The 25,579-nt window shown below is 45.4% G+C and overlaps 2 protein-coding genes across 4 annotated transcripts in view; both read right to left on the reverse strand.

The window, feature by feature from the left end:
- Positions 1-527: 527 nt before the first annotated feature.
- LOC138797275 (pantothenate kinase 2, mitochondrial-like) lies at positions 528-12,330 on the reverse strand. Of its 3 annotated transcripts, none has more exons than XM_069977201.1 (7): positions 12,093-12,330; positions 8,668-9,020; positions 5,993-6,246; positions 5,028-5,204; positions 4,620-4,743; positions 3,506-3,631; positions 528-3,071 (listed from the first exon to the last, which is right to left on the reverse strand). In XM_069977201.1, the coding sequence occupies exons 1-7, from the start codon at positions 12,271-12,273 to the stop codon at positions 3,021-3,023; spliced, it is 1,266 nt and encodes a 421-aa protein (XP_069833302.1). In that variant the 5' UTR covers positions 12,274-12,330; the 3' UTR covers positions 528-3,020. The 3 variants fall into 3 exon arrangements, with proteins under 3 accessions (XP_069833302.1, XP_069833303.1, XP_069833304.1); XM_069977202.1 differs by having other exon boundaries at positions 12,256-12,312; XM_069977203.1 differs by having other exon boundaries at positions 8,668-8,956; positions 12,093-12,177.
- A 4,677-nt stretch (positions 12,331-17,007) lies between these two features.
- Positions 17,008-25,579, reverse strand: part of LOC138797276 (mitochondrial antiviral-signaling protein-like) — a 29,283-nt gene continuing 20,711 nt past the window's right edge. The window contains exons 4-12 of the mRNA XM_069977204.1: positions 24,484-24,878; positions 24,027-24,161; positions 23,851-23,943; positions 23,541-23,618; positions 23,344-23,448; positions 22,944-23,042; positions 21,720-21,806; positions 20,859-20,957; positions 17,008-19,374 (exon numbers count right to left, since the gene is read on the reverse strand). Of these exons, the coding sequence (XP_069833305.1) occupies positions 18,733-19,374; positions 20,859-20,957; positions 21,720-21,806; positions 22,944-23,042; positions 23,344-23,448; positions 23,541-23,618; positions 23,851-23,943; positions 24,027-24,161; positions 24,484-24,878 (1,733 nt within the window). The 3' untranslated portion in view covers positions 17,008-18,732. The remainder of the gene's footprint in view (positions 19,375-20,858; positions 20,958-21,719; positions 21,807-22,943; positions 23,043-23,343; positions 23,449-23,540; positions 23,619-23,850; positions 23,944-24,026; positions 24,162-24,483; positions 24,879-25,579) is intronic.

Raw genomic sequence — 25,579 nt, forward strand, 5'->3', positions numbered from 1 at the left:
CTTTCTATATAATTACTCTAACTACCATAATAGGATTGGACTTTATACACAATGTGTGTTCCCATCATGCCTGGACAGCCCAAGCGAATGGGAATTGTAGTTTTACAACAGCTGGAGAACAGAAGGTTCCCATCCCTGGTTTATATCAGTGTGTGCAATACATTACCCTACAGAGCTGAGTGATGTATGTAACTCAACTGCGCCACCTAGTGTACAACATGTGAACTGCAACACATCACCAGTTTACAGATATTCTGCAAAAGCTGTACCACCAGCCCGTCATCCCCATAATATATAGAATTTTCATAGGCCGCCTATAGGGTATAAGAGGCTCACCATGTCTTTGCATGACTTCTGGCATGGGCAGTCACATGATGTATTATGGAGGTAGACTGGGACATATAGCAACAGTTGCGTAGTAGAGAGTAAAAGGAGACCTTGTTCAGCCATATATCCCCCTGCCCACGCCTTGTCTATGCCAGTCTATGAACACCCACTGGTAAGTGAAGACACATGGAAGCCACCAGCAGGGTAGAGAAACATGCTGCCATTTTATTACAAAATATACAAAATGCAATCTTCCAGTAGTTCAAGGAATTAGTTTCATTGACACAAAACAGCTGGTAGGTGCCGCCCGGCGCAGTCCAGATGGGGGACACTGTGTAACATATACATTGCAAGGTCTAACCATGTAAAACAACAGAAGGTAACGGCACAGGATGGCCAAGAACACTTATAGGGGTCTGCCGTTATATTTTTTTCCTGTGAAACAGAGTAGCGCTCGTCTAGACAGTGGTGGGGAGGGGGCCACCTTTCCCACCTATAATCTACTCTATGGAGGACATCATAGTCCTGACATCTATAGACTCGTTTCCTGATGGTCATAGCCAATCACAATAGTAAGGTTCCTCATCTGCCATGTGATTGGCCACAGAGCTGCTCGTGACCAGTAGATGGTGACTCCCCCATTGCAGGTGGTGCCCCCCATGATCTCGCGCTTGTATCACAGAACATTATGTAACAGTCGTGTCCAATGCTCGCTGCTGTCTTCCTCCATCCACATACAGTAACATTCCTTTAATCCGCCTCTAAGAGGTGTTGGATTATTAGATTCCACACCGGTTTATCCTATGCCAGACACTGTATGAGGATGGAGAGGGTAGTCTTTGGTACAGAATATGCATCACATGTATAATGCCCATGGTTCACGTACAATAATGGAAAATATGGCACCACATGTACCAATGCGCAGGCTGTGTCCTGCTTTAAGATGTGGACATGTAGTTTCACCGTCAGCAGAGCCACAGCTTCAGAATCTTATTCACAGTGTATGGCAGGTTTGCTTTATCACCAGGACAGACATTGACTACAATACATAGAGGCAGAAGGCGCCGTCCTCCTAGGACTTGATCTGTCCGTGACTGGGACTATGGAAGGAGCAGCAGCTGATGTATCCCTGACTGGCACTTTAGAAAGGAGACAGAAGGTGGTCTGTTCCTGACTGGCACTTTGGAAGGGGATGGTCTGTCCCTATAGAAGAAGGAGGGGAGTTATTTGTCCCTGAATGTAACCATTTAAAGGGGTCCTTCAATCCCCTAATGTTATTGCATATTGCTGGAATAGGAGGTGTTTCCAGCCACTTCCCTCCAGATGAGAGCCATTGTTTTTAAATACTCCACTTACCAGAAGTGACTCCTTACCAGAGAGGGAAAAAAAAAACCAAAACATGTCTCCCTTCTCTTCAATCTGTTAGGGAAACAGACAGAACAGAGAAGTGGGCGGGGCTTAGGTACTGCTATGTACCAGAGAGACTGCCAGGGCCATGTATCTGCAAGCTGTGAACCTGTCTGCCTTCTACAGAAGATCTACATCGCCCTTGAAAAGTAAATCAAGGTATTTAAAACACATACACTTTAACCTAAGATTTTAGGCATCCGTGCAAACCCCGAGAACTAGGAGACCCCATTACCTTTGGCTCTCAGTGGCTACAACATAGCGGCATATGGTGCCCTCGTCCTCTGGTGGCCCAGGAGCGCTGCTCCTGGAAAATACTCAGGGTCTCTCATTCATGGAAGTGAAAGTGATGACAGATCCTTGGAAATCTTGGGAATACCCCTTTACGGAGCTTGGCTATTACAGGACGGAATACATAACCAATGAAATACACATTGCCCACCCTACTAGGGTGAGCGCTTTAGCTTGGTCGTCATATCTTGGTGGGACCAAAAGTGATTTCTGTGGTTGATTCTGCAGCTATACGTTGCTTGTTTTCATCCCATACACCAACATCACTTGGTTACAGGAGTGAACTAGAATTATTCTATAGCGCCACCCACCAATGAGCAGGCTTCATGACTGTAGAACCAGACCTCCATGCAAAGAAAGTGGGTGGCATGGACATAATGGCCTATAGAAAGAGTCCTCTATTGGTGGCTGCAGGTAGGTGGACCCTTACGATGGATCTATGGCTACGCAGGGTACATGAAGCGCTGACCTAAATGCAGAAATCACTATATTTAAGTGCAGTGTTCACCAACCTGTAGAACTACAGCTCCCAATGTCTATCAGGACATAATAGGATGTGTAGTCACAAACAGATCAATCATGCAGTAATACGTTATAATACATTCATGATGGCACTTGCAAAATCTGCAAGTGGATAACGCCAACCAGTAGAGATCATTGTGTGCCCTATCACTGGCAGAAATGAATGCATCACTCCAAGGGAGAGTTCCTGCCCGCTAAAGATTATTCAGAGAGATCGCCCCCTAGTGTATATTGCATGCCTGTATAAGCGCTTCATTCAAGGAATGCGTCCCACCCACCCATTACCGTCCTCCTCCTAGATCATGACTATACTGCCTCTGCAGTAGGAGAGGTAGCGCTAGGGAAGGGAGGGTGCTCCGTCTACATGGAGACGTCAGAGCAGAGCCCATTGTACATACATGCCGGCCCAGCCTGTAGTGCATAATGATTGGTATATATAGCTTTGATCAGTTGCTGCGTCATCGGCTATGGTGTCAGGTTGTGTTCAGTAACTCCAGCAGCGCACCCACTGCTCCGAAGTAACCCTGAAACGGAAGAGAAAGACAAGGATCAGCATCCGCTTTCTTTATTTTGCGGTGTGACAGATATGACATGACTACTGCTGTATCTCCCATACAGTCTCCTCAATGAATGTTTATAAACCTTGTTCTAGGGCAGAGATGGGGAACCTTCGGAAACTACAACTCTCATCATGCACAATGGGAATTTCAGATTTGCAATTGCTGGAGGGCCGAAGGTTCCCCATGCCTGCTATAAGGTCTAGGAGAGCTGCACTACATCATGGCATTGTAACAAGGAGTAAGTGCCGTCCAGTGATTGGCCAGAAAAATGAAAGGGTGTCCCTGGAAGGGAATCACTGTAAGGCCCCTCTATGTCAGACGCATGGTGCTCTGGGTGGAGACAGAGAATGTAAAGACCCCTAAATCAGTGTGACAGATGATGGGCCCCCGGAACTTACCTCATGCTCCAGGAAGAGCGCTTTCAGCTGCCCCTTGGACCAGTAGTCTAGCGCAAAGGCCAAGAGTTTCATGGAGATTGTGTTAATCCTGAGAAAGTTGCCCACAAAAACCACACGGCTGATGTTCTATAGGAGGCAGAAATACAGAGAAGTCATGTTATGCATCTCAATGGATCTCTATGACTGAGGAAGTGAAGTCCTGCACACCCCACTATTCTACATGCCCACCATCCCCACAAACTCCAATGGATCTCTGAGGAGATGATTCCCTACTATTCTACACACCCACCATCCCCACAAACTCCAATGGATCTCTATGAGGAGATGATTCCCTACTTACTATACTATATGACCACCATCCCCCCAAACTCCAAAACATAAGCCTAAACCATCTCTTCCTGCATAACCAAAGATCAGAGGCCAAGGTCTAGGTGGGCTGGATGGCAGAGATGGACCAGTTACCCCTCTTTCAGCACTCATTAACCCATTAGTGACTGCCTATATTGAAATCATGGGGCTGTAGCTCTAACAGAGTACGGATGTACCATCCTGCCCTAAAGCGCATGCGTAGCTATCTCACAGCTGAGCTTCTGCTGCAATAGCCTCTGAACCCAGCAGTCTAATCCATGGTCCATGGTCAACAAGATACACTGCCATGCTGACTGGCTCCCTCATCGGGGTAGTGAGGAGCCTGTCCCATCACATAGACTATATTAAAGTGATAAAAACGGTCACCGCAATCTCCCAGGCCGTCTCCATCAGGAAGCGCAGGATAGCAGTGGTGTACCGAATATCATAGGAATCTACAGGACGAGAGGACTTCTGCTCTCTCATAGCCCTGTACAATGCTGCTTGACTTAGATGCTACAAGGCAGCACTGTAAAGAAGCTGAGAGCTCAGAGCCGTGCGGTACATCTGTTCCACGGTGGGGATACAGTACAACGCTATGGATGTGTTACACCCCCAGGAAACAAACCTAACACAGCCAACTGGGGAGTCCGAACAGCATATAAGAAGGAGGGAGTCTATTAGTATCCCTGCTCTACCTGCTGAATTGTGTGCCAGATTATCAGACGTTAACCATAAGTCTGACATCACCCAAATCATATATTACCTCATTGACAGCGCACATCCTAGCTAAGGAGCCAATGTTATTGGTGATGGTGATGAGGGTGGCTCGGGCCAGGTCTTCTTTGCTCACCAGATCTCTCTTCTCCTTACTCATCATGTTCCCAAAGCTGGAGATACAAGACGAGACATCTCCTAATCCAGACCTCCAGCAGATCAGTAATTTCTATAGAATATATACAGGCTGCGCAATGTTGGAGGTGTCCAGAAAAGCCGATAAGACATCCCTCTAAGTGTGCATTCACATGTTACAAGTTGGCTACAAGTCTTATGCCTAAACAGCCAAAGCTTTAGCTGTCCAGGTATGATGGGACTTGTAGTTTTGTAAAAGCTGGAGGGATGCGAGTGTGACACCTGGGCCCTAAAGAGTTTTATGTCCATTGCTTGTCCTTACCTGGAGGCCACAGCGTAGCCCGGCAGCCCAAACCTCTCGTAGTCTCCTCCATATATGTCCCGCACCAGCTTGTCCACTTTAGTGCTGTCCCCAAGAGCAGCCATCTCCAGCGCTTCCTCAAACGTGGAGCATCCGGTCAGGAGGCAGCAGAGACCGAAAAACGTGCCACCACCGAGACTGAGGAAGGAGACAAGACAGAGACTATTACCGAAAGGAAAACAAGATGGCACGGTCTGGTATTACACAGGTGACTACATTCATGTCAATCCTTCCCATTATGCGTGTCCTTTATGTGGCCACCATGTCAGCAACCTAAGAAGCCAGGTAGTACTGAGGGGACGCCTTAATACTGAGCTCCAGTGGAAGTGTGGGCGGCAATCTATGCATAGAGAGGATGTCCCTACTCTTAAAGGGGTTATCACAAGATTACAATTAAGTACTTATAAACAGAATAGGCGATGGTTATCTGATCAATTGGGGTGTAACCACTGGGACGATCACAAGAAAGGGGACGCCTCGTCCTGAAAATGAATGGCGCACTTTGGCTTAACCACTGTTTCATTCACACGAGAGGACACTGGACCCCCATTTTTGTGATCAGTGAAAGTCTTAGCGGTTGGACCCCCACCAATCAGATATCACATATCCTGTGCATAGGTAATAAGTTGTAGTCTTAGGATAACCCCTTTTAGAAAGAGATGGTGAATGTGATTACATTAGTCTATGGACATCTCTATAAGGAATGACCTATTTACAGCAGCTGCCATAAAGCAAATACATACTGCTGTGCCATCTATAGTGACCAGGCTACCGCAAAGTAAGTTACACACTACCTGTTCTGCACTATAGCGAGGACTCCAACCAGACCCTAAATGCATCTCCATTCCCTAGACCATGTTAGATGGCTGCATACAGCATTGGCACATCTGGCGATACCCACAGCAGATGCCCATCCAGACACCCACCTTGTGCCCGTCACCCGTTTAAATTCGGTCTGGGAGTACACAGCCAGGATGCTGACTCCTGACCCGATGTTAACCAGCAGCAGTGGATACGGATTCTTCAGGGTGTAGGGGATTTTCTGGCACTTCTCAGGATCCTTTGGGTTCTCCAGATAGAAGCACTGAGACTGTCCATTAAAGCCAATAGATTCTATAAAGAGGACGCCCCGAATGAGACAATCCAACTCATCCAGCTTCCAGAGCTCAAGACCCCCAACCTGCAGACAACAGAGACCCTCAGAGGAGGCAGCCACAGTATACAGTGCTATAGTATTCTGACCCATAGCAGCAGTATTATAGCAGGTATATTACTGTATATAGGAGCAGTATTATAGTAGAGATTATATATATTTATATATATATATTCTTGTATATAGCAGCAGTATTATAGCAGGTATATTACTGTATATAGGAGCAGTATCTCCTGGTGAGACCCACATGACCGCAATTAGCAGGAGACACCTGAGTGCACATGGTTTTAATCCCTCCTGTTTTTTCCCATTCTGTTTGCTGCAGCTATGGTGAGCGCAATACCTTATCCAGACTTGTGCTGTTTGGGGGCGACCTTCTCTGCCGGCGGTGCTGGCCGGGTTCTGGTGTGGTGTTTTTGGGTCTGGTCCTGTGGCATGGGGGTCGCAGGGCCGTCCCATGGCCCCCGTTCCCTGACTGTGCGTGCCTGCGGGGTTGGTGGCCACTGACTGGCACGGTGTGGACTTAGTGTAGGGACCCATGTGTATCAGATACCGACACGAGGTACATGGGGCAGTATGGCTTGATCAATTCATACACAAAATTCTGATGTGTTTTTTATTTAGCCTAGGGGCACTAGTATCAGCCATAGGTGTGATGTGCAGCACTCTGTTTCTTCCCTGAACCGCATTATAGTAGTTATATTCCTGTATATAGCAGCAGTATTATAGTAGTTATATTCTTGTATATAGGAGCAGTATTATAGTAGTTATATTCTTGTATATAGGAGCAGCACTATAGTAGTTATATTCCTGTATATAGCAGCATTATAGTAGTTATATTCTTGTATATAGGGGCAGTATTATAGTAGTTATATTCTTGTATATAGGAGGCAGTATTATAGTAGTTATATTCTTGTATATAGGGAGCAGTATTATAGGAATTATATTATTGTATATAGGAGGCAGTATTATAGTAGTTATATTCTTGTATATAGGGAGCAGTATTATAGTAGTTATATTCCTGTATATAGGGAGCAGTATTATAGTAGTTATATTCTTGTATATAGGGAGCAGTATTATAGTAGTTATATTCCTGTATATAGGGGCAGTATTATAGTAGTTATATTCTTGTATATAGGGAGCAGTATTATAGTAGTTATATTCCTGTATATAGGGGCAGTATTATAGTAGTTATGTGGCTCAGGGAAGAAACAGAGTGCTGCACATCACACCCATGGCTGATACTAGTGCCGCTTGGCTAAATAAATAAATTCTCCGTGTATTGCACTCCTCCTGGTGAGACCCACATGACCGCAATTAGCAGGAGACACCTGAGTGCACATGGTTTTAATCCCTCCTGTTTTTTTCCCATTCTGTTTGCTGCAGCTATGGTGAGCGCAATACCTTATCCAGACTTGTGCTGCTTGGGGGCGACCTTCTCCGCCGGCGGTGCTGGCCGGGTTCTGGTGTGGTGTTTTTGGGTCTGGTCCTGTGGCATGGGGGTCGCAGGGCCGTCCCATGGCCCCCGTTCCCTGGCTGTGCACGCCTGCGGGGTTGGTGGCCACTGACTGGCACGGTGTAGACTTAGTGTAGGGACCCATGTGTATCAGATACCGGCACGAGGTACATGGGGCAGTATGGCTTGATCAATTCATACACAAAATTCTGATGTGTTTTTTATTTAGCCAAGCGGCACTAGTATCAGCCATAGGTGTGAGGTGCAGCACTCTGTTTCTTCCCTGAACCGCATTATAGTAGTTATATTCTTGTATATAGGAGTAGTATTATAGTAGTTACATTCTTGTATATAGGAGTAGTATTATAGTAGTTATATTCTTGTATATAGGGGCAGTATTATAGTAGTTATATTCTTGTATATAGGGGCAGTATTATAGTAGTTATATTCTTGTATATAGGGAGCAGTATTATAGGAGTTATATTCTTGTATATAGGAGGCAGTATTATAGTAGTTATATTCCTGTATATAGGAGTAGTATTATAGTAGTTACATTCTTGTATATAGGGGACAGTATTATAGTAGTTATATTCTTGTATATAGGAGTAGTATAGTTAGTTTCTTGGAGGGATTGTACATTTGCCATTTCCTTATATAAGAACTACTACTAATACAATATTTATACTTTTATATTTATAGTATTATGAGCCAATGACAACGTTCTGTAAGCCATTCAGTGATTATTGCTAAACAATTACAACTCCACACACAATTCCTCGCATGGCACCTGGTAGGAGTGAAACACAGTGGCCATTTTCTTTTGGGTTTTATAGGGGGGGGGGGGGCCTTATATAGAATCTCTCTTTCGCTTTAAACCATAGAGTTCTCCTACTATGCACCTGTATCTGCAGTGGTCACCCCCTGACAAGACAAGTCATAGGTTGCTCCTACCTAAACCCTATATAAGCTATACCGGATCTCTTATCACTTACCGTCAGAAACTCCTCTTCGAACTTGTAGGCCCCCCCACCGGTGGCGCACAGGGAGGTGTGGAGGCTGGAGAACTGCTTATCCCGTGCCATCTGGATGAAGACGGACATATCATGGGTGGGAAAGCGGATGAAATGCAGGTTTCCCTTCCGACCACACAGGGTCAGATCCTTTAGCTCCAGGTGGACGTCACGTAGGCCAGTTTGCCCATAAGCCACATTTGACATCAGGTACTTGCGAATACTCTTGAGGCTCTCCACCTCCTCTTGCTCCTCTTCTGCCGTGATATCTCTGGGTTCAAAATAGACAAGTTTGACCAGCGTCCCACCAATATCCAAGCCAAACCAAGGGAAGGCTAGGACAAAAGACACACACGTTATAGTCCCTGAGGGGCCAAGGAACGGCTGCATTCTTATGTCATAGAAACAGGTGGACTATTGTCGCCACCAGGGGGTGCTCACTAGTTGCTATATAGCACTACAGACGCATCGCCCCCATGTGGTGACAACAGGCAGCTACTACTTTTACAAACATGATGGGAATATGATACACGTATAACAGGATCACTATGTGACACACAGTGGGTTTCAGCTTAGGATGTGATCAGGTTATAGGTCATCAGCATGGCAGCTCAGCCGATGGATCACTCAATACTCATCACATCACAATCCCAGCCGCTGGGAACGGGCCAATGATCTATTATCTGCTACATGGACTACCCCCTCAGCACCCAGGAAGCTCCCCGACGCCTCCTATACACCCCTTGTATAATCAGGATACTACTCAGCTCTGAGGGCGGCTGGGGGGCTAAGGCCACAGAGAAAATGTATAGCAGAGACTACAGGGGTGCATGTGCCTATGGCCCCGCCCCTCCTCCTCATTATAAACACCTCTGTATATCTAATACCCCACCAACATGTATCTATAACCCCACCCCACCTTCTTTTTATAGATACCTCTGTGTATCTAATACCCCACCCTTTATTATACACACCACCATGTATCTATGACCCCTTTTTCTTATAGACACCTCTGTGTATCTTTGGCTCTGGTGTTCATCATTATAAATACCTCTGTATAATTATGGCCCCGCCCCTTCTCATAATAGACACTACCATGCATCTATGGCCCCACCCCTTCTAATAGACACCACCTTGTAACTATGGCCCCGCCCCTTCTAATACAAACCACCTTGTAACTATGGCCCCGCCCCTTCTAATACAAACCACCTTGTAGCTATGGCCCCGCCCCTTCTAATACACACCACCTTGTAACTATGGCCCCGCCCCTTCTAATAGACACCACCTTGTAACTATGGCCCCGCCCCTTCTAACGCCTCTTCTCAGACCTGGTCGTTATCAACACCTCCATGTATCTATGACTGTTCTTAGTATAGACTTGGACCCCCCCCACCTCCTCCAATTATAGACACCAGCATTTATCTGCCCCCTCTCGATACACACGTTCTGTATTGGTCACACCTTCTATACATACATATATATACAACCCTGCCCCTTCTTACTACATACACCTCTCTATGACCTAACCTTCTCCTTATAACCCCCTACATGTATCTAAGATCACACCTCTCTTCTTATGAGCCCACCCTTCTTATTACCCCCCTCCATGTATATGTGTATGACCCCCACCCCCTACTCATTACCCCCTCCCTGTATATATGTGTGATCACTCCCCTCCATGTATATATGACCCCCACCCCCTACTCATTACCCCCTCCCTGTATATATGTGTGATCACTCCACTCCATGTATATATGACCCCCACCCCCTACTCATTACACCCCTCCCTGTATATATGTGTGATCACTCCCCTCCATGTATATATGACCCCACCCCTACTCATTACACCCCTCCCTGCATGTGGACACCTTCCCCTGTATTTATGAACCTCACCACTACTCATTACCCCCCCTTTTCTGTATATATGTACGATTACACTCCTCTTTATGATCACACCCCTCCCTGTATACATCTGTATGATCACACCCCTCCCTGTCTATACTTTATTTATGTATGACCCCCTCCCCCTGTATATACGTGTGCTCAACCCCCTCCTTACACTACAGCCTGTCATACAATGTACAGTAATGCCCCAATACAAACACCATGCACCTACAGGTGGGCACACAGTGGTGATGAGACAGCGGTGTATACACTGTACAGGCTGTATATATATTTTGGGGGGGGGGGGGGGGGGGGCTGTGATACAGAGGTAACACTAATCAGAGGGATGAGGCAGCGGTGTATACACTGTACAGGTATATGTATATACAGGGGGGGCTGTGATACAGAGGTAACACTAATCAGAGGGATGAGACAGCGGTGTATACACTGTACAGGCTGTATATATGTATATATATATATATATATATATATACACACACATACACAGGGGGGGGGGATACAGAGGTAAGACTAAGCAGAGGGATGAGACAGCGGTGTATACACTGTACAGGTATATGTATATAGGGGGGGGGGGCTGTGATACAGAGGTAAGACTAAGCAGAGGGATGAGACAGCGGTGTATACACTGTACAGGCTGTATGTATATATATACAGGGGGGGCTGTGATACAGAGGTAAGACTAAGCAGAGGGATGAGACAGCGGTGTATACACTGTACAGGTATATGTATATATATACAGGGGGGGGATACAGAGGTAACACTAAGCAGAGGGATGAGACAGCGGTGTATACACTGTACAGGTATATGTATATATATACAGGGGGGGGGCTGTGATACAGAGGTAACACTAATCAGAGGGATGAGACAGCGGTGTATACACTGTACAGGTATATATATACAGGGGGGGCTGTGATACAGAGGTAAGACTAAGCAGAGGGATGAGGCAGCGGTGTATACACTGTACAGGCTGTATGTATATATATACAGGGGGGGGATACAGAGGTAACACTAAGCAGAGGGATGAGACAGCGGTGTATACACTGTACAGGCTGTATGTATATATATACAGGGGGGGGGGATACAGAGGTAAGACTAAGCAGAGGGTGGACTTCCTGTGACTGGAGGAGGTGAAGCCGTAGAAATAAATGGGATGTCTCTGAGATACAGAAAACAAGGTGAGAAGGGGTTGGGAAAGAGGCGTGTCCCCGGTAGCAGTAAACACGCCTACTCGGCATGGCCACACCCACTCAATACACGCCCCTCAACCAAATCCCTTGACAGTAAAGCCACGGCCTCACTGTTTAGCCACAACCCGCCCCGCCCATAATTTGCATAGCCCCGCCCCGCAGTGAATATTTCCCTTCCCCCGCATCTCCTGTACACGGGCGCTTCATCAATAACACAACAAACATGGCCGCCTCACACCTCCCCCACCCTCCACAGCGCCCCCCGCTGGAGCCCGCATCCCTCCCGGACCCTGCCGCCTCCCCTCCCTCACTTACGCGGCCTGTTTTTCCGCAGGGAATCGAGGCGCGGCCGGGCCCGCGGGACCGAATTCAGTCTCTCCCGGGGAGCTCCGGCGGAAGCCGAAGGAGCCTCAGTCGAACTAATTCTCCGTCGGAAAACCGAGTCCTGTCCACCCGCTTCATCCTTCTCAGGACTCACCGGACCGTTCTGCGCCATCACCACCCCGCCGCCGCCGGCTCCCAGCAGCAACCCGTCACTGACGGATCGCGCATGCGCTTTGTATCCAGTCATCCGCGGCAGCCAATCAGCGGTCAGCGGACGAGTTAATGACGCGCCCTGCAGCCAATTATGTGGGGAGATGACTACAGTGGAGGCGGGGCTGGACACTGAGTGACAGCTGGGTGGTTTCCATGGCAACGGCAGAGGATGTCAGTCAGGAGCCTCTGGAGGGGTTATTTTTGGAAGCAGAAGAAGCAGAGCATTCACTGTACATCCTTATTGTTACTGGGGAGAACACGAAATATCCCCTGTCATGTCTGCAGCCTGCTAGGGAGGCCATGCCCACAGTGCAGAGCCAGCAATGCAGCCTGCATGCACCAAATGGCTGCTTAGAGGGATTGTACAGGAGCTCTGCTTCACTATGCTGCTATATGAGAAATATATGAGGGGTCTGAGGGCTACGATGGCAACCCAGCTTCTAGTCTGGTGAAAAACGATACACGTAATGATGTCACAATGTAAGTAATGGTGTCAGAGTATAAATAGTGATGTCACAATATGTGTAGTGATGTCATAATACACGTAATGATGTCATACTGTGCATATAATGGAAGGTAGAAAATATATCCAGCACTCACCAATATGCAGTGACAGGCTCAGCTTTTATTCGACATGGAGTGGGTGGGTTAGGGTGCAGGATCCCTGGTGTGACCGCTGTTTCAGGCACTCAGCCCTTCTTCCGGCCAGGAATATGCAGCACAGCGAAGGGGACGTGAGAAATACAGACACAGGTAAGTGCACGTGATCAAGTCAGGTACGTTATCCAGAGGCAGGGCTGTGGAGTCAGTAAGCCGCAACTCTGACTCCCAACTCCGGCTACTTCATAAATGGCCGGTCAGACAACAGGGGAGTTATTTATCACACTGGCTCAGCAGCTTCTCCCTAATGTCCTACATGATCCTGGGCGACTTCTGAGGGAATAAGGAAAGATATAAAGCAGCTTCTCCTGTGTGTGCAGTGGATGCAGCCAGTCTCCAGCCTCCATGTCCTGAACTACTCACAACTAGACTAGATGGAGCAGGGGGTCTTTTCTGCTGACAATATTCTATGTTTCTAACTAATATTCATACACACAGAACCACTGCTAACAGTGCCAGATACCTGTGATATAGAGGGGTCACACATAGTCATATAAAGGTCAGACATAGTGATATAGAGGTCAGCCATGGGGTTATAGAGGGGTCAGCCATAGTTATATAGAGGGGTCAGCCATAGTGATAAAGAGGGGTCACACATAGTGATATAGGGGTCAGCTATAGTGATATAGAGGGGGTCAGCCATAGTGATATAGAAAAGGAACTGCCCGCTCAGCCAGTCAGTGACTGCAGCTGTGCCCCGTCTCACTCACTGATTGGCTGAGTGGGGCCGTGACATCACAGTATCAAGAACCCAGCGGGGCATCATGAACGGTGATGCTGCACTGAGGAGGCACAGGGACGGATAAATAGGACTTCTTTATTATGATCCCACCACCTCCTGTCCCCCCTGGGTTTTTCACTGGTGCCCACAATACCCCTCTAATTTTTGAGTCTTTCTCTCTTTCTCTCTCACACACACACACACTCACACAGCCTACTGCAGCCATAGCTCACATGTAGTGTCCCAGTATGGGGGTCCACTAAGCTTTATTCCACCTGGGTAAAATGTCTCTGTCAGGTATGGCACTAGGAGGGGATGAAGGAGTATAGCTATGTGTTTTCCTCACTAGATGTCAGTCTCTGCTTTATTCTTATGTTTCTTATGAGCACAATTGAAGATGTAACAGGTTAACTATTTTGTGTCATATGTGCTGTTCTATCCTATCACAGTTGCAGATGTGCTTCCCTCTCTTTTCCATGTATTACACTTCTTTCTCCTGTACAACCACAACCCCACCAATCACTGGAGAGCTTAGGTACCCCTCTGAAAGGGAGGTCAGTTCCTGGTGGGGGCTCTTAGTGGATTGCGGTGTTCAGCCTTCTGTCAGCTGGTGCGGAGGGACTAAGACGCAGCTGCCCGCTCTCCTGCGACTGAGAGATCCGCCCCAGTATGCAGTGCTAAACCTACAGAAGGGGTAGCCGTCCTCTGAGGGAACCCTTGTCCACGCCATGGACCCTTCTCCTGAGTTCTCAGGGCTGTTACCACAGCTAGGAACTGCCCCCCCCCAACAAGACAAATAGCCATTGTGCTGACGTATCTTCCTGACTGTGCCCGGCTATTCTGATAAGTCTTGGAAAGTCTGCTTCACCCAGTTGTAAGGCCTGGGGCTCGTACTACCCAGCGGTCAGACAACAACCTCTTTCTTTCTTCTACCTGTCTACTACTCCTCCCTGGCAGAGTACATAGCTAATCTGGACAAGGCCCTGGGCAAGACGGTCCCTACTTCTGCCTCAACTTCTCTACACTTCTCAACTCTCATCTCTGCTGCACCTGTGTATTGTTGCCTTAACCTGTATTGCACTGAAGATTCTAGGTGACGCAGTTCTTTTGGTTAAGTTTGTCCTATTTTTGCTGCAGCACCTGTTCCTAAACCTACACTTGGGCTATCCTTTTCCTTGTCGGGTGCAGTGCCCGTGTGCCCAGGTGTGGGTTCCAACACCATTCCTGGCTACTGTTACAAGTGCCCAAGTGACCTACACCCACCTATCTGCCACCACCACCTAGCAGCTACCCCGGCCCACGGCGCACACACACGCAGTCTGCTGCAGCCATAGCACACACACAGCCTGCTGCCGCCAGTCATAGCTTATGTGCCAGTCATGTGAAATCCTGTGCCAGTCATGTGTAATCATGTGCCAGTCATGTGTAATCATGTACCAGTCATAGCTAATCATGTGCCAGTCATAGCTAATCATGTGCCAGTCATGGGTAATCATGTACCAGTCATGGGTAATCATGTACCCGTCATGTGTAATCATGTGCCAATCACGTGTAATCATGTGCCAGTCATGTGTAATCATGTACCAGTCATAGCTAATCATGTGCCAGTCATGTGTAATCATGTAGCAGTCAGAGCTAATGATGTGCCATTCATGGATAATCATGTGCCAGTCATGCGCCAATCATGTGCAATCATGTACCCGTCATGTGTAATCATAAACCAGTCCTGTGTAATCATGTGCCAATCATGTGTAATCATGTACCTGTCATGTGTAATCATGAGCCAATCACGTGTAATCATGAACCCTTTATGTGTAATTATGTACCAATCATGTGTAGCCATCTACCAGTCATGGGAAATCATGTGCAAGTCATGTGTAATCATGTACCCGTCATGTGCCAATCATGTGCAATCATGTACCCGTCATGTGTAATCATAAACCAGTTATGTGTAATCATGTGCCAATCACGTGTAATCATGTGCCAGTCATGGGTAATCGTGTGCACCAGTCATGTGTAATCATGTGCCAGTCATGGGTAATCATGTGCCAATCATGGATAATCATGTGCCAATCATGGTTAATCATGTACCAATCATGATTAATCACGTGCCAGTCATGTGTAATCATGTGCCAATCATGGATAATCATGTGCCAATCATGGATAATCATGTGTCAGTCATGTGTAATCATGTGCCAGTCATGTGTAATCATGTGCCAGTCATGTGTAATCATGTGCCAATTACGTGTAATCATGTGCCATTCATGTGAAATCATGTGCCAATCACGTGTAATCATGCGCCAATCATGGATAATCATGTGCCAATCATGGATAATCATGTGTCAGTCATGTGTAATCATGTGCCAGTCATGTGTCAGTGCCAATCATGTGTAATCATGTGCCAGTCATGTGTCAGTGCCTTGTACTCTGGTATTATGGGTAATATACCTCTGCTATACTGGATTTGGTCAGTAACTATATGATGGTAATATGACTGGTGATAATATTTGCTCCTTGTATACTAGTATTACATAGTAACTGTATGACTGTTATATAGAGGATTACAGTATTATCAGTTGCCCAGGGGCCCCCACCACTATAGTGTGTATACCACGGTGTATATTCTGTTAGAGGGTCTGACATCAGGACACATGTAGGTCATACTATATCTTTCCAGTAACTGCTATTTTTTACTACCAGAAAATAGGGGAATAGGGAAGTCATAGAAATTGAGGAACAGAACACCAAGCTTCTCAAAGGTTACATCTTGAGACATTGACCAGAATAACATAACATAAGGTTATGGTCAGTCATGCTGTATATAATACATCTTAAAGGGGAAGTTCACAAAAAAAATTTAATCAACTGGTGACAGAATATGCCAGAGATTTGTAATTCACTTCTATTAAAAAATCTCCAGTCCTCCGGTACTTATCAGCTGCTGTATGTCCTCCTGGTGAGCTTGTGCTCGTGCTCAGCAGCCAACCTGAACAAGAAGAGCTGCAGCCTGAGCTCCTGGTGAGAGGGGAGGTGGATTACAGACTACCATAGACTCTGTTAGAAAATACAGCTCAACTAAAGTCATTGATCATCACAACAGGATCAACACAGGTTGTACATGATAGAGACTTGCATATTTTCAGTCTGGGAGTTAGAGGTGTCTCTAAGGCTCTTTAATGGGTCAGACGTTAAGCTACATCCAGGAGGTCACGCTACACAAAGAAGTTGCATTATTCTGACTTCCGGTGCTGGACTGACGGCAGCAAATGCTCAGTAGTGATAAGCAGTAGTAATAAGGTTCGGTTCAGCAGATTATAGTGAACATTTTATTGGGAAGAAGCAGGTTATTAAAAACGATATAAACACATAAGATAAAACCTAAGGCATGTAGATGTTCAGACTAAAAGTGTTATACACCTAGGGGGACATTTATGAAGACCAGGGAGAAGGCACAGATTCGCCCCTTCTCCCTGGCCTATGCCAGCCGTATGCCCCTCTAACCCGATGGGTGGGCGGGTGGGGGTGCAGCAAGGCGGAGAGGAGGAGTAACCTGCTTGCAGGCGTAAATCATGGCAAAAATCTACATCTCCTCAGGAGCAGGTGCAGATATCTGCGCACGCTGTAAGGGCCCTATTACACGGGACGATTAACGTGCGAAAAATCGTTATATTGTTCGAATTCAAGCGATAATCGTTCTGTGTAATTGCAGGCAACGATTGAAAAATCGTAAGTCGTTGATCGTTGATTTAGATCTGAACCTAAAGTTATCGTTAATCATTCGCTAATCGTTCGGTGTAATTCCACGTTCATTCGCTCAAGTCCCGCATTTTTTCACTAATCGTTCAGTGTAATTGCACTTGGTTCATTGTTTTGCTGGAATCAGAAGGAGTAAATGATCGTAGTAACGATCGCAATAACGATCGTAGTAACGATCGTAACTAACGACCATCGTTCTGTGTAATATGGTGAAAGATTTCAGGTTAACAATAAACAATCTTGTTTGCGATAGTTTATCGTTAGTCGTTCGTCGTTAAAAATCGCTCTGTGTAATAGGACCCTAAGGCAGGTGCAGGTCAGGCTGGTTTCACTAAGAGGCACATAATAAATCCGGCAGGACAATTGGGGATGGGGCCTAATATAAGAGAGACGTACAAGTATGCTGGTCTTCATAAATGTCCTCCTTGGAGTGTATGGAGAACATAGATGGGGATGAAGCTCTAAATCACAGCAGTGTCCCTGGTATTCTCAGGATCACACAATATCTTTCCAATGTCCCGTCACTTTACACAATGGGAATACATACTGAGAGTCATTCACATTAACACCAAAAACATAACGTATTGATGAAAAATCAGACTTCTCTGGTCATCAAACCTCCTCAAGTATGACCCCCACCGCGGAGACCTCCACCGATCACGCTTTCCGTATTATGTTTAGGTTCTCTGAGGTGAAGTAAGAACCGTCCAAGTTCATCTTGACCACAGGCAACAAATACATAATGTCCACGTGTATATACCTGCATTTGTAATGGACATAATATTTAATATCACTAAAAGGACTCAAGAAGACGTGTCTTTGTGTCATTGGACTCCATGTAAGGTCTACACTCAACGTTCATCCAGTCGTGGGAAGATTAGAAAAGAATATATGGATAGTTTTTGGTACATCCTTTGAAGTCAATTGTATGGCCTATGGGTATTTTTCAAAGTAAAACATACGATTGTATTATTTACCATTAATTATAGAGGACAAACACTTTACGTAGACGTTGATGAAAGCTGCCAAGAAGCGCCAACAATCTAATTTGTAGGAAGATATTCCAACCATTAAGAAAGTGGTAGGGAGGAAAGGTTCAGGACTATGTGTTTTCATCTTTTTTCAGTAAAGACAGATGCTGATTGTAGAAAACATGACTGAAAATCCACTAAAGTTCTTCTCACATGATAGATGCTTCATCTGTAACTCGTGGAACATTTACATATATGCACACACATAGCAGCTTCTTTGTAGGTGTTTAGATTTGGTGGCCTGATGCTTCTAGTTGTTTCTACTCTTCCATAGGAGGTATAAAGAAAGACAAAGAGAGGCAACAGTGATGGTGACCAAGACCTTCCTTTCATAATCTCTTCCTTCAGTCTTTTTGCTATACTCTTGCTGCCTATTTTGATCATTTGACTCACTAGTATTTGGAGATTTCCTTGGTCTGTTCCTCAGAGAGTCATTGATGTCCATGAGGTTCTCTTCTGGTCTCTCGTTGTATTGAAGTCTAAAGTGATTGACATCTCTACTGTCAAAAGTATTCTCCTCCGCCTGTGTGGACGAGGGATCACTGAGTTGCCTGTTACGTCCTGGGCTGGACCTCGAGTCAAACATGAAGTCGTTCTCTTCTGGACTCCTTCTGTTTCTTATCGGCAGGCTCCGGTTGTTGGAAGTGTCTACAGGTGGAGGTGGATCCTCTGTGCTGGAACTAGAAGACCGACCTCCCGCATTACTTGATTTATCCGCCTCTGTACAGTCACTTATTTGTAATTCAGAAATATGAGACATTTCTGATAATGCTCCTAAGTTGGGGGCATATGCAGATTCTGGAGTAGACATCAGTACTCCTGGTTTACCTAAATTGTACTCTTCATCATCATTAGTGTTGCCCAATGGTCGGCAAGATGATCCTGAAGAAACCTGGAGGAACAAAACCAAAACTTTACGTAAATGCAATACGCTAAACATAAAAATCCTATTAATTAATTTAGTAAAAGATAAAACATAATATGGAAGTACCCTGGATGTTGAAGGTAGTAATAATGACAGCAACCCTGGTGGTCTTAGGTGGGAGAGGGAATAACTTCTGCCTCCCTTGTTTTCTTGATCCCTTGGCGATTTTTAGTTTTTATGTTACCTTTTTTTCTTCCTCGCCATCTAAGAGCCATAACATTTTCCTTGTTGACACTGATAATGATATATGAGTCCTTCTGTGGGATCTGAACACATAACTGCTTGTATAGTACACCGCAACGCTAATTATTAACTAAATATTGCAGTATACTTTAGTTTTACTGATCTCCTATTACACTATGGCAGGGGGTGGAGTACAATCATGGCAGCCCTAGGAGCCTTTACTTGGCCCCTAGCTCCCTTACCAGTGCAGTGGCACCCCACACTCACATTGGTTATCAAGTTTTCCCCTTTTGCCTAACCACCTAGATGCCATGGACACTATTGACCACAGCATCTAGGGGGTTAAACAGCCCAAATCGGTTATCTCCACCTCCACTTCTGTTTAACATAATTGACACAGTGTATGAAGTATGCTCAGCCCGGTCTATACTCCTCCTAAGCCGCCATGATGTCTTAGTATATCACAAGGAAATTAAGCTGTCAGGGGGGGGGGGGTCCTGTGCCATTATTTGCCTTGACTTCTTGGACTATAGGTACACACACATTTTTGAACCAGATTTTATAGTCTTTAAAATATTCTATACAGTATGTAAAGCATTTGCTGGGTATCTTTTAGTTTTTGGCATAACCGGCCACAGAGCTGTATATTGTAACCCTTAAAATGAAGAGATAAAGTGCAGTTCTGTGTCTGGGCGGAATAACAATGGGTTATTATTAGTATAAGAAATATATTGTTTTGTACTGAGCCTTCAATGACCTTGCTGCAGTATTGTCTCTCTCTCCCCCGCACATCTCCAGATGTGAGGAGAAGCTCGCTCTTTCTCAGCCTTGGTTTTCAGATAACTTATGGCAGATGAAGCTCAGCTCATGGGGAAGCAAATAACATATTTGGGCCTTCAGTGGTTGGGTTAGCCGTGTGCTACAAGAATGTGAAAGCTAAAGGTTAATGAATACTATTAAAGAAGACCAGCGTGGTTAACTCCTTTTGTTGGATCTGATTTTGCCAAGGTCATCCAACAGCACGAATGTTTCATCTCCTGGATCTCAAGATGTCAGATAACTGCTAAGGAAAAGCAGCTGTATAGCAGCAGGACCATTGTGTACTTAGAGTTGGGATCAGCTTTTGGAGCTCTACAGACAAATTTATCCAACTACAGTGATGGTGGATAGAAAAAACAAGGGGCAACTTAACCTTCAGGGTGGTCCTACCTACAGGGAGAAAACTAAGGTTGGGAAACACTGACTTATCCGACAATATAGTTTCTCACCTGTGGGTTCGGTGACCATTCCCTGTGCGGTTCCTGTTGAGGAGTGTCTTGGATTACAGAACGGTTCGTTGCTGGATTCCTGTCTGGAACGTTGTCGACCTTCATTACAATATTACCAGAATGAGTTTACATCAGGTTCCTTTTTAACAGTCACTGAGCACTTCACTATTGACCCCGTACAAGAATCTTACATTCATTTACACCAGAGCAGACCACAAAACTCATTTAAATCCTTGAATATATAAGACACAGACAAGACCCCCTACATTCATCAGACTTACATCAGACCCTCTTAATTCATCCGATCCCACCCAAAAAAACCTAAATAGATAAGACCTCTGATGAGACACCCTAAATGTGTCAGACACAAGCCAGACCCTAATTTATCAGATCTCTACAAGCAGGCGGCCTCAGATGAAACAGGAAAGTGACAGTAGATTTGTGGCGATCTAACGCCTATCTGTCTCTGTCTGTCTATCTATCTCCTATCTATCAATTATATATCTTCTATCTATCTATCTATCTATCTATCTATCTATCTATCTATCTATCTCTATCTATCTATCTATCTATCTATCTATCTATCTATCTATCTATCTATCTCTCTCTATCTATCTATCTATCTATCTATCTATCTATCTATCTATCTATCTATCTCCTATCTATCTATCTTCTATCTATCTATTATATATCTCCTATCTATCTATCTATCTATCTATCTATCTATCTATCTATCTATCTCCTATCTTTCTCTCTATCTATTATATATCTCCTATCTGTCTGTCTATATATCTCCTATCTATCTGTCTGTCTGTCTATCTATCTATATAATATTTTATCTATTTCGCTGTTGTTTCTTACCTGTTGGTTCGGTGGCCATTCCCTGTTTGGTTCCTGTTGAGCAGTATCTTGGATTACAGGACGGTTCATTGCTGGACTCCTGTCGACCTTCATCAAAATATCACCAGAATGATTTTAGATCAAATTCCTTCCTTACGGTCACTGAGCACTTTATCACTGATAAAAATTCTACATCAATCAGTCCCCAGACCAAACCCCCTGAATTTAGCAGATCCCAGACTAAACCCGCTAAACTAATCAAAAGCCAGACTTGACCCTCCAAACCAAACCAGCTTGTAGAGGTCTGTCAGTCTGTCATTAAAGACAGACCTCTACAAGCAAGCTGTCTTTAATGAAGAAGAAATATCTTGCACCATCTACATCTAAAGGCCCTATTCCACGGAACGATTATCGTTCGTATTCGGCCGATATCGGCCTCTACAGACGATAATCGTCCGGTGGAATAGAGTGCAACGATCAGCCGACATCGTTCATGTCGGCTGATCGTTGCAGTCGCTTGTTTTTCAACATGTTGAAAAACAAGCGACTGATATAGCAGCGATCTGCTGCCGTCGCTCCGTTGAATAGGAGCATCGGCAGCAGACGCTGCTATATCCTATGGGCTGCCCAGACGATCAGCGATCCCCCGGGCAGCTCCCCGCCGCCCCTCCTGCACTCACCCTCTCGCTGCAGCCGCGTTGAATAGCGGCGGCAGCGAGCGGGGAGCGAGGACTAAACGACTTGTGGAATAGGGGCATAAGGTATCAGACCATCACCCTGGATTAGATAGCCATACGTCTTTCCATACTTTCCCATAATCGTTTGTTTCTTTATGTTCTCTGATGAACTCTGCTTACCATGAAACATGTTGGGATATTTCTTACGTTTGTCAATTTTCCAAGTGTCTCTTGGCCTTGTGTTTTGGAACATGATTTTTATCTTCTTTATATTTATCTTCTGTCTAACATCTTTCTATCTCCTATCTATCTATCTATCTATCTATCTATCTATCTCCTATCTATCTATCTATCTATCTATCTATCTATCTATCTATCTCCTATCTATCTATCTATCTATCTATCTATCTATCTATCTATCTATCTATCTCCTATCTATATCTCTCCTATGTATCTATCTATCTATATCTCTCCTATGTATGTATGTATGTATGTATCTATCTATCTATCTATCTATCCATCTATCACCTACCTGTCTGTCTGTCTATTGTATAATATCGTTTCTCACCCATTGGTTCAGTGGCCATTCCCTGTTCGGTTCCTCTTGAGCAGATCTTCGGTTTACAGGACGGGACTTTGCTGCACTCCTGTCCGGAACATTCTCAACCTTCATGGTAATATTACCGGAATAAGTTTAGATCACAATTATTGCTGATCCTTGACAGTAATCCTAAATTAATCAGACCCCTGAATTGCTTCGGATTTTAGGGCACCCCACTAAATTATTTCAGATCTGACATAAGACCCCCTAAATAACCAGAGATCAGACCTGACCCCTTATTTTATCAGACCACAGAAAATGAATGAGGAAAATCAATAATGAGACCACAGACCAGACTCCATTGCTAAATGATGTCAGGAGCCAGTATGGTGGATTCAATGCTGACATGTGCGGAACACAAACTCACCGCCTGATATGCAGACTGTCCATTGTGCTGGACTCCACCAACAACCTTTGGCCTTACTGAACGAGTGTCTAATGCTGACCCAGGCTGATCTGGACGGATTGCTGCCTATATGAATATAACATATATAATATAACATAAAACTTGTGTATGCATCTCCTTAGGTCTAGGTCTAGTCATCTTATGTATCAGGTTCTCACATTGCGGATGGCTGGCGGCTGGACCTTCTGTCCAGAGTTAACAGTCATATAAGCAGGGTCTTTTTCCGGAAGCTGATTCTACAATAAAACACCTTAAGAATTACCATAGAGAACAATAACTAGACATGTCGTAGACAGGATTGAAAGACAGAATGTCACAATTTGGCATTAAAAAGGTTGGCTTCTGAGTAGGGGGACCTTACATGACCTGTTGTAGTCAAGATCTTCTGGTGGACCAGTCTAACCACTAACACCAGTATATAAGGAAATGCTCAGCCTGGGACAGAAATGCGTCACCCCACTTCCTCACCTTGTCAGGCTCCCGTTGACTTCTCCAGTTGTCAGCCCCTCGATCACTGCTTGTGGAAGGACTATAAGAAGGAGTAGTGTCAGGCTCTGGAAGCTTTGTGGAAAGATCAGAATTGGTGTTACTACTTAATGGCCAGGATATATTCCTCAATGATATTTATCGTTAAGTAGACCGACCTTTGCTGGAGACCCTTCTTCAGGTGATGTTCTGATGGACACCTCTTGATGGGGCCCTTTCAAGTTTGGTGATGAACAACCTCTAGGTAATGGATCAGGAACACTGTTTGGAACTTCTGGTATTGAAGACTCTTTCTTCAAAACATTGACATAGTATATGTGAACGTTTGTCATCGTCTCTCTGCTTTGGGTCTATATGGATCCTAGGCCATAAACAAATTCTAACCATATAGATCATTCTATGCAATCAGAGACATATGTGGAGCTTATCTACCCAATGCAAAGTCTTCACCAGCCCCCTCTCCCTAACAACCACGGGTTCTGCTGGTTCTTATTGCAGCACCATACCCTTTGTCATCCATACCCTTTTGCACCACGTCACTGTATATAGCGAGTACAGAGAACCAGAAGTTTGCAGTCATACACTCTTAAGAAAGTGGGATGTAGAAGAACCTACCTCACCATCGCGCCCTGAGGGTGCGGCCTGACATGGAGTTGTTTCAGGGACTGGATTTCTGGCATCATCTTCTGATGTTTTTCTGTCTGACTGTATTGGTGCTGAAGCATTGTGGGAGATCGGGGTTCTGGGTGGAGCAGGTGGGTCCTGTGGTAATGGAGAAAGGCTTCCAAACCCATGGCTTGGGTGGGACGGTGAGCTGTGGGCCATCTGCTGCTCAGGTTGGACCTGTTTGGGCCTTTGAAAAGGTATTGCAGGACCTTGCGCCATGGCTATCTTTATTGGGGATGTTTGTCCAGGGAGGCTGATGTAATAATGTTCAGGATTTTTCTGAGGTGTTTGCCGGTTGTGATGATTGATTGATGGCGGGAGGGAACTAGGAGAAGACTGCGGAACTGCAAACATACCATATATATAGGGTTAATCCATTTTAGCACTATTAATGTTAATTACTTTAGAATTGCTTCTATGTCAGTCATTAGTGCCCTCGTTGTGAGATTACAGACACACATATACAGGTTAATGCAGGTAAAAAGCCAACCCGTATGGGGACTTTGAGACACTATGGGGGCACTAAGACACTATGGGGACACTGAGACCCTGAGGGGACACTGAGACACTATGGGGACACTGAGACACTATGGGGACACTGAGACCCTGAGGGGACACTGAGACACTATGGGGACACTGAGACACTATGGGGACTTTGAGACACTATGGGGGCATTAAGACACTATGGGGACACTGAGACACTATGGAGACACTGAGATACTATGGGGACACTGAGACACTATGGGGGACACTGAGATACTATGGGGGACACTGAGACCCTGAGGGGACACTGAGACACTATGGGGACTTTGAGACACTATGGGGGCACTAAGACACTATGGGGGCACTAAGACACTATGGGGACACTGAGACACTATGGAGACACTGAGACACTATGGGGGACACTGAGACACTATGGGGGACACTGAGACACTATGGGGACACTGATATACTATGGGGACACTGAGACCCTGAGGGGAAATTGAGACACTATGGGGGACACTGAGACACTATGGGGGACACTGAGACACTATGGAGACACTGA

This window comes from Dendropsophus ebraccatus, chromosome 7 (genome assembly GCF_027789765.1).
Source record: "Dendropsophus ebraccatus isolate aDenEbr1 chromosome 7, aDenEbr1.pat, whole genome shotgun sequence".
Taxonomy (NCBI): domain Eukaryota; kingdom Metazoa; phylum Chordata; class Amphibia; order Anura; family Hylidae; genus Dendropsophus; species Dendropsophus ebraccatus.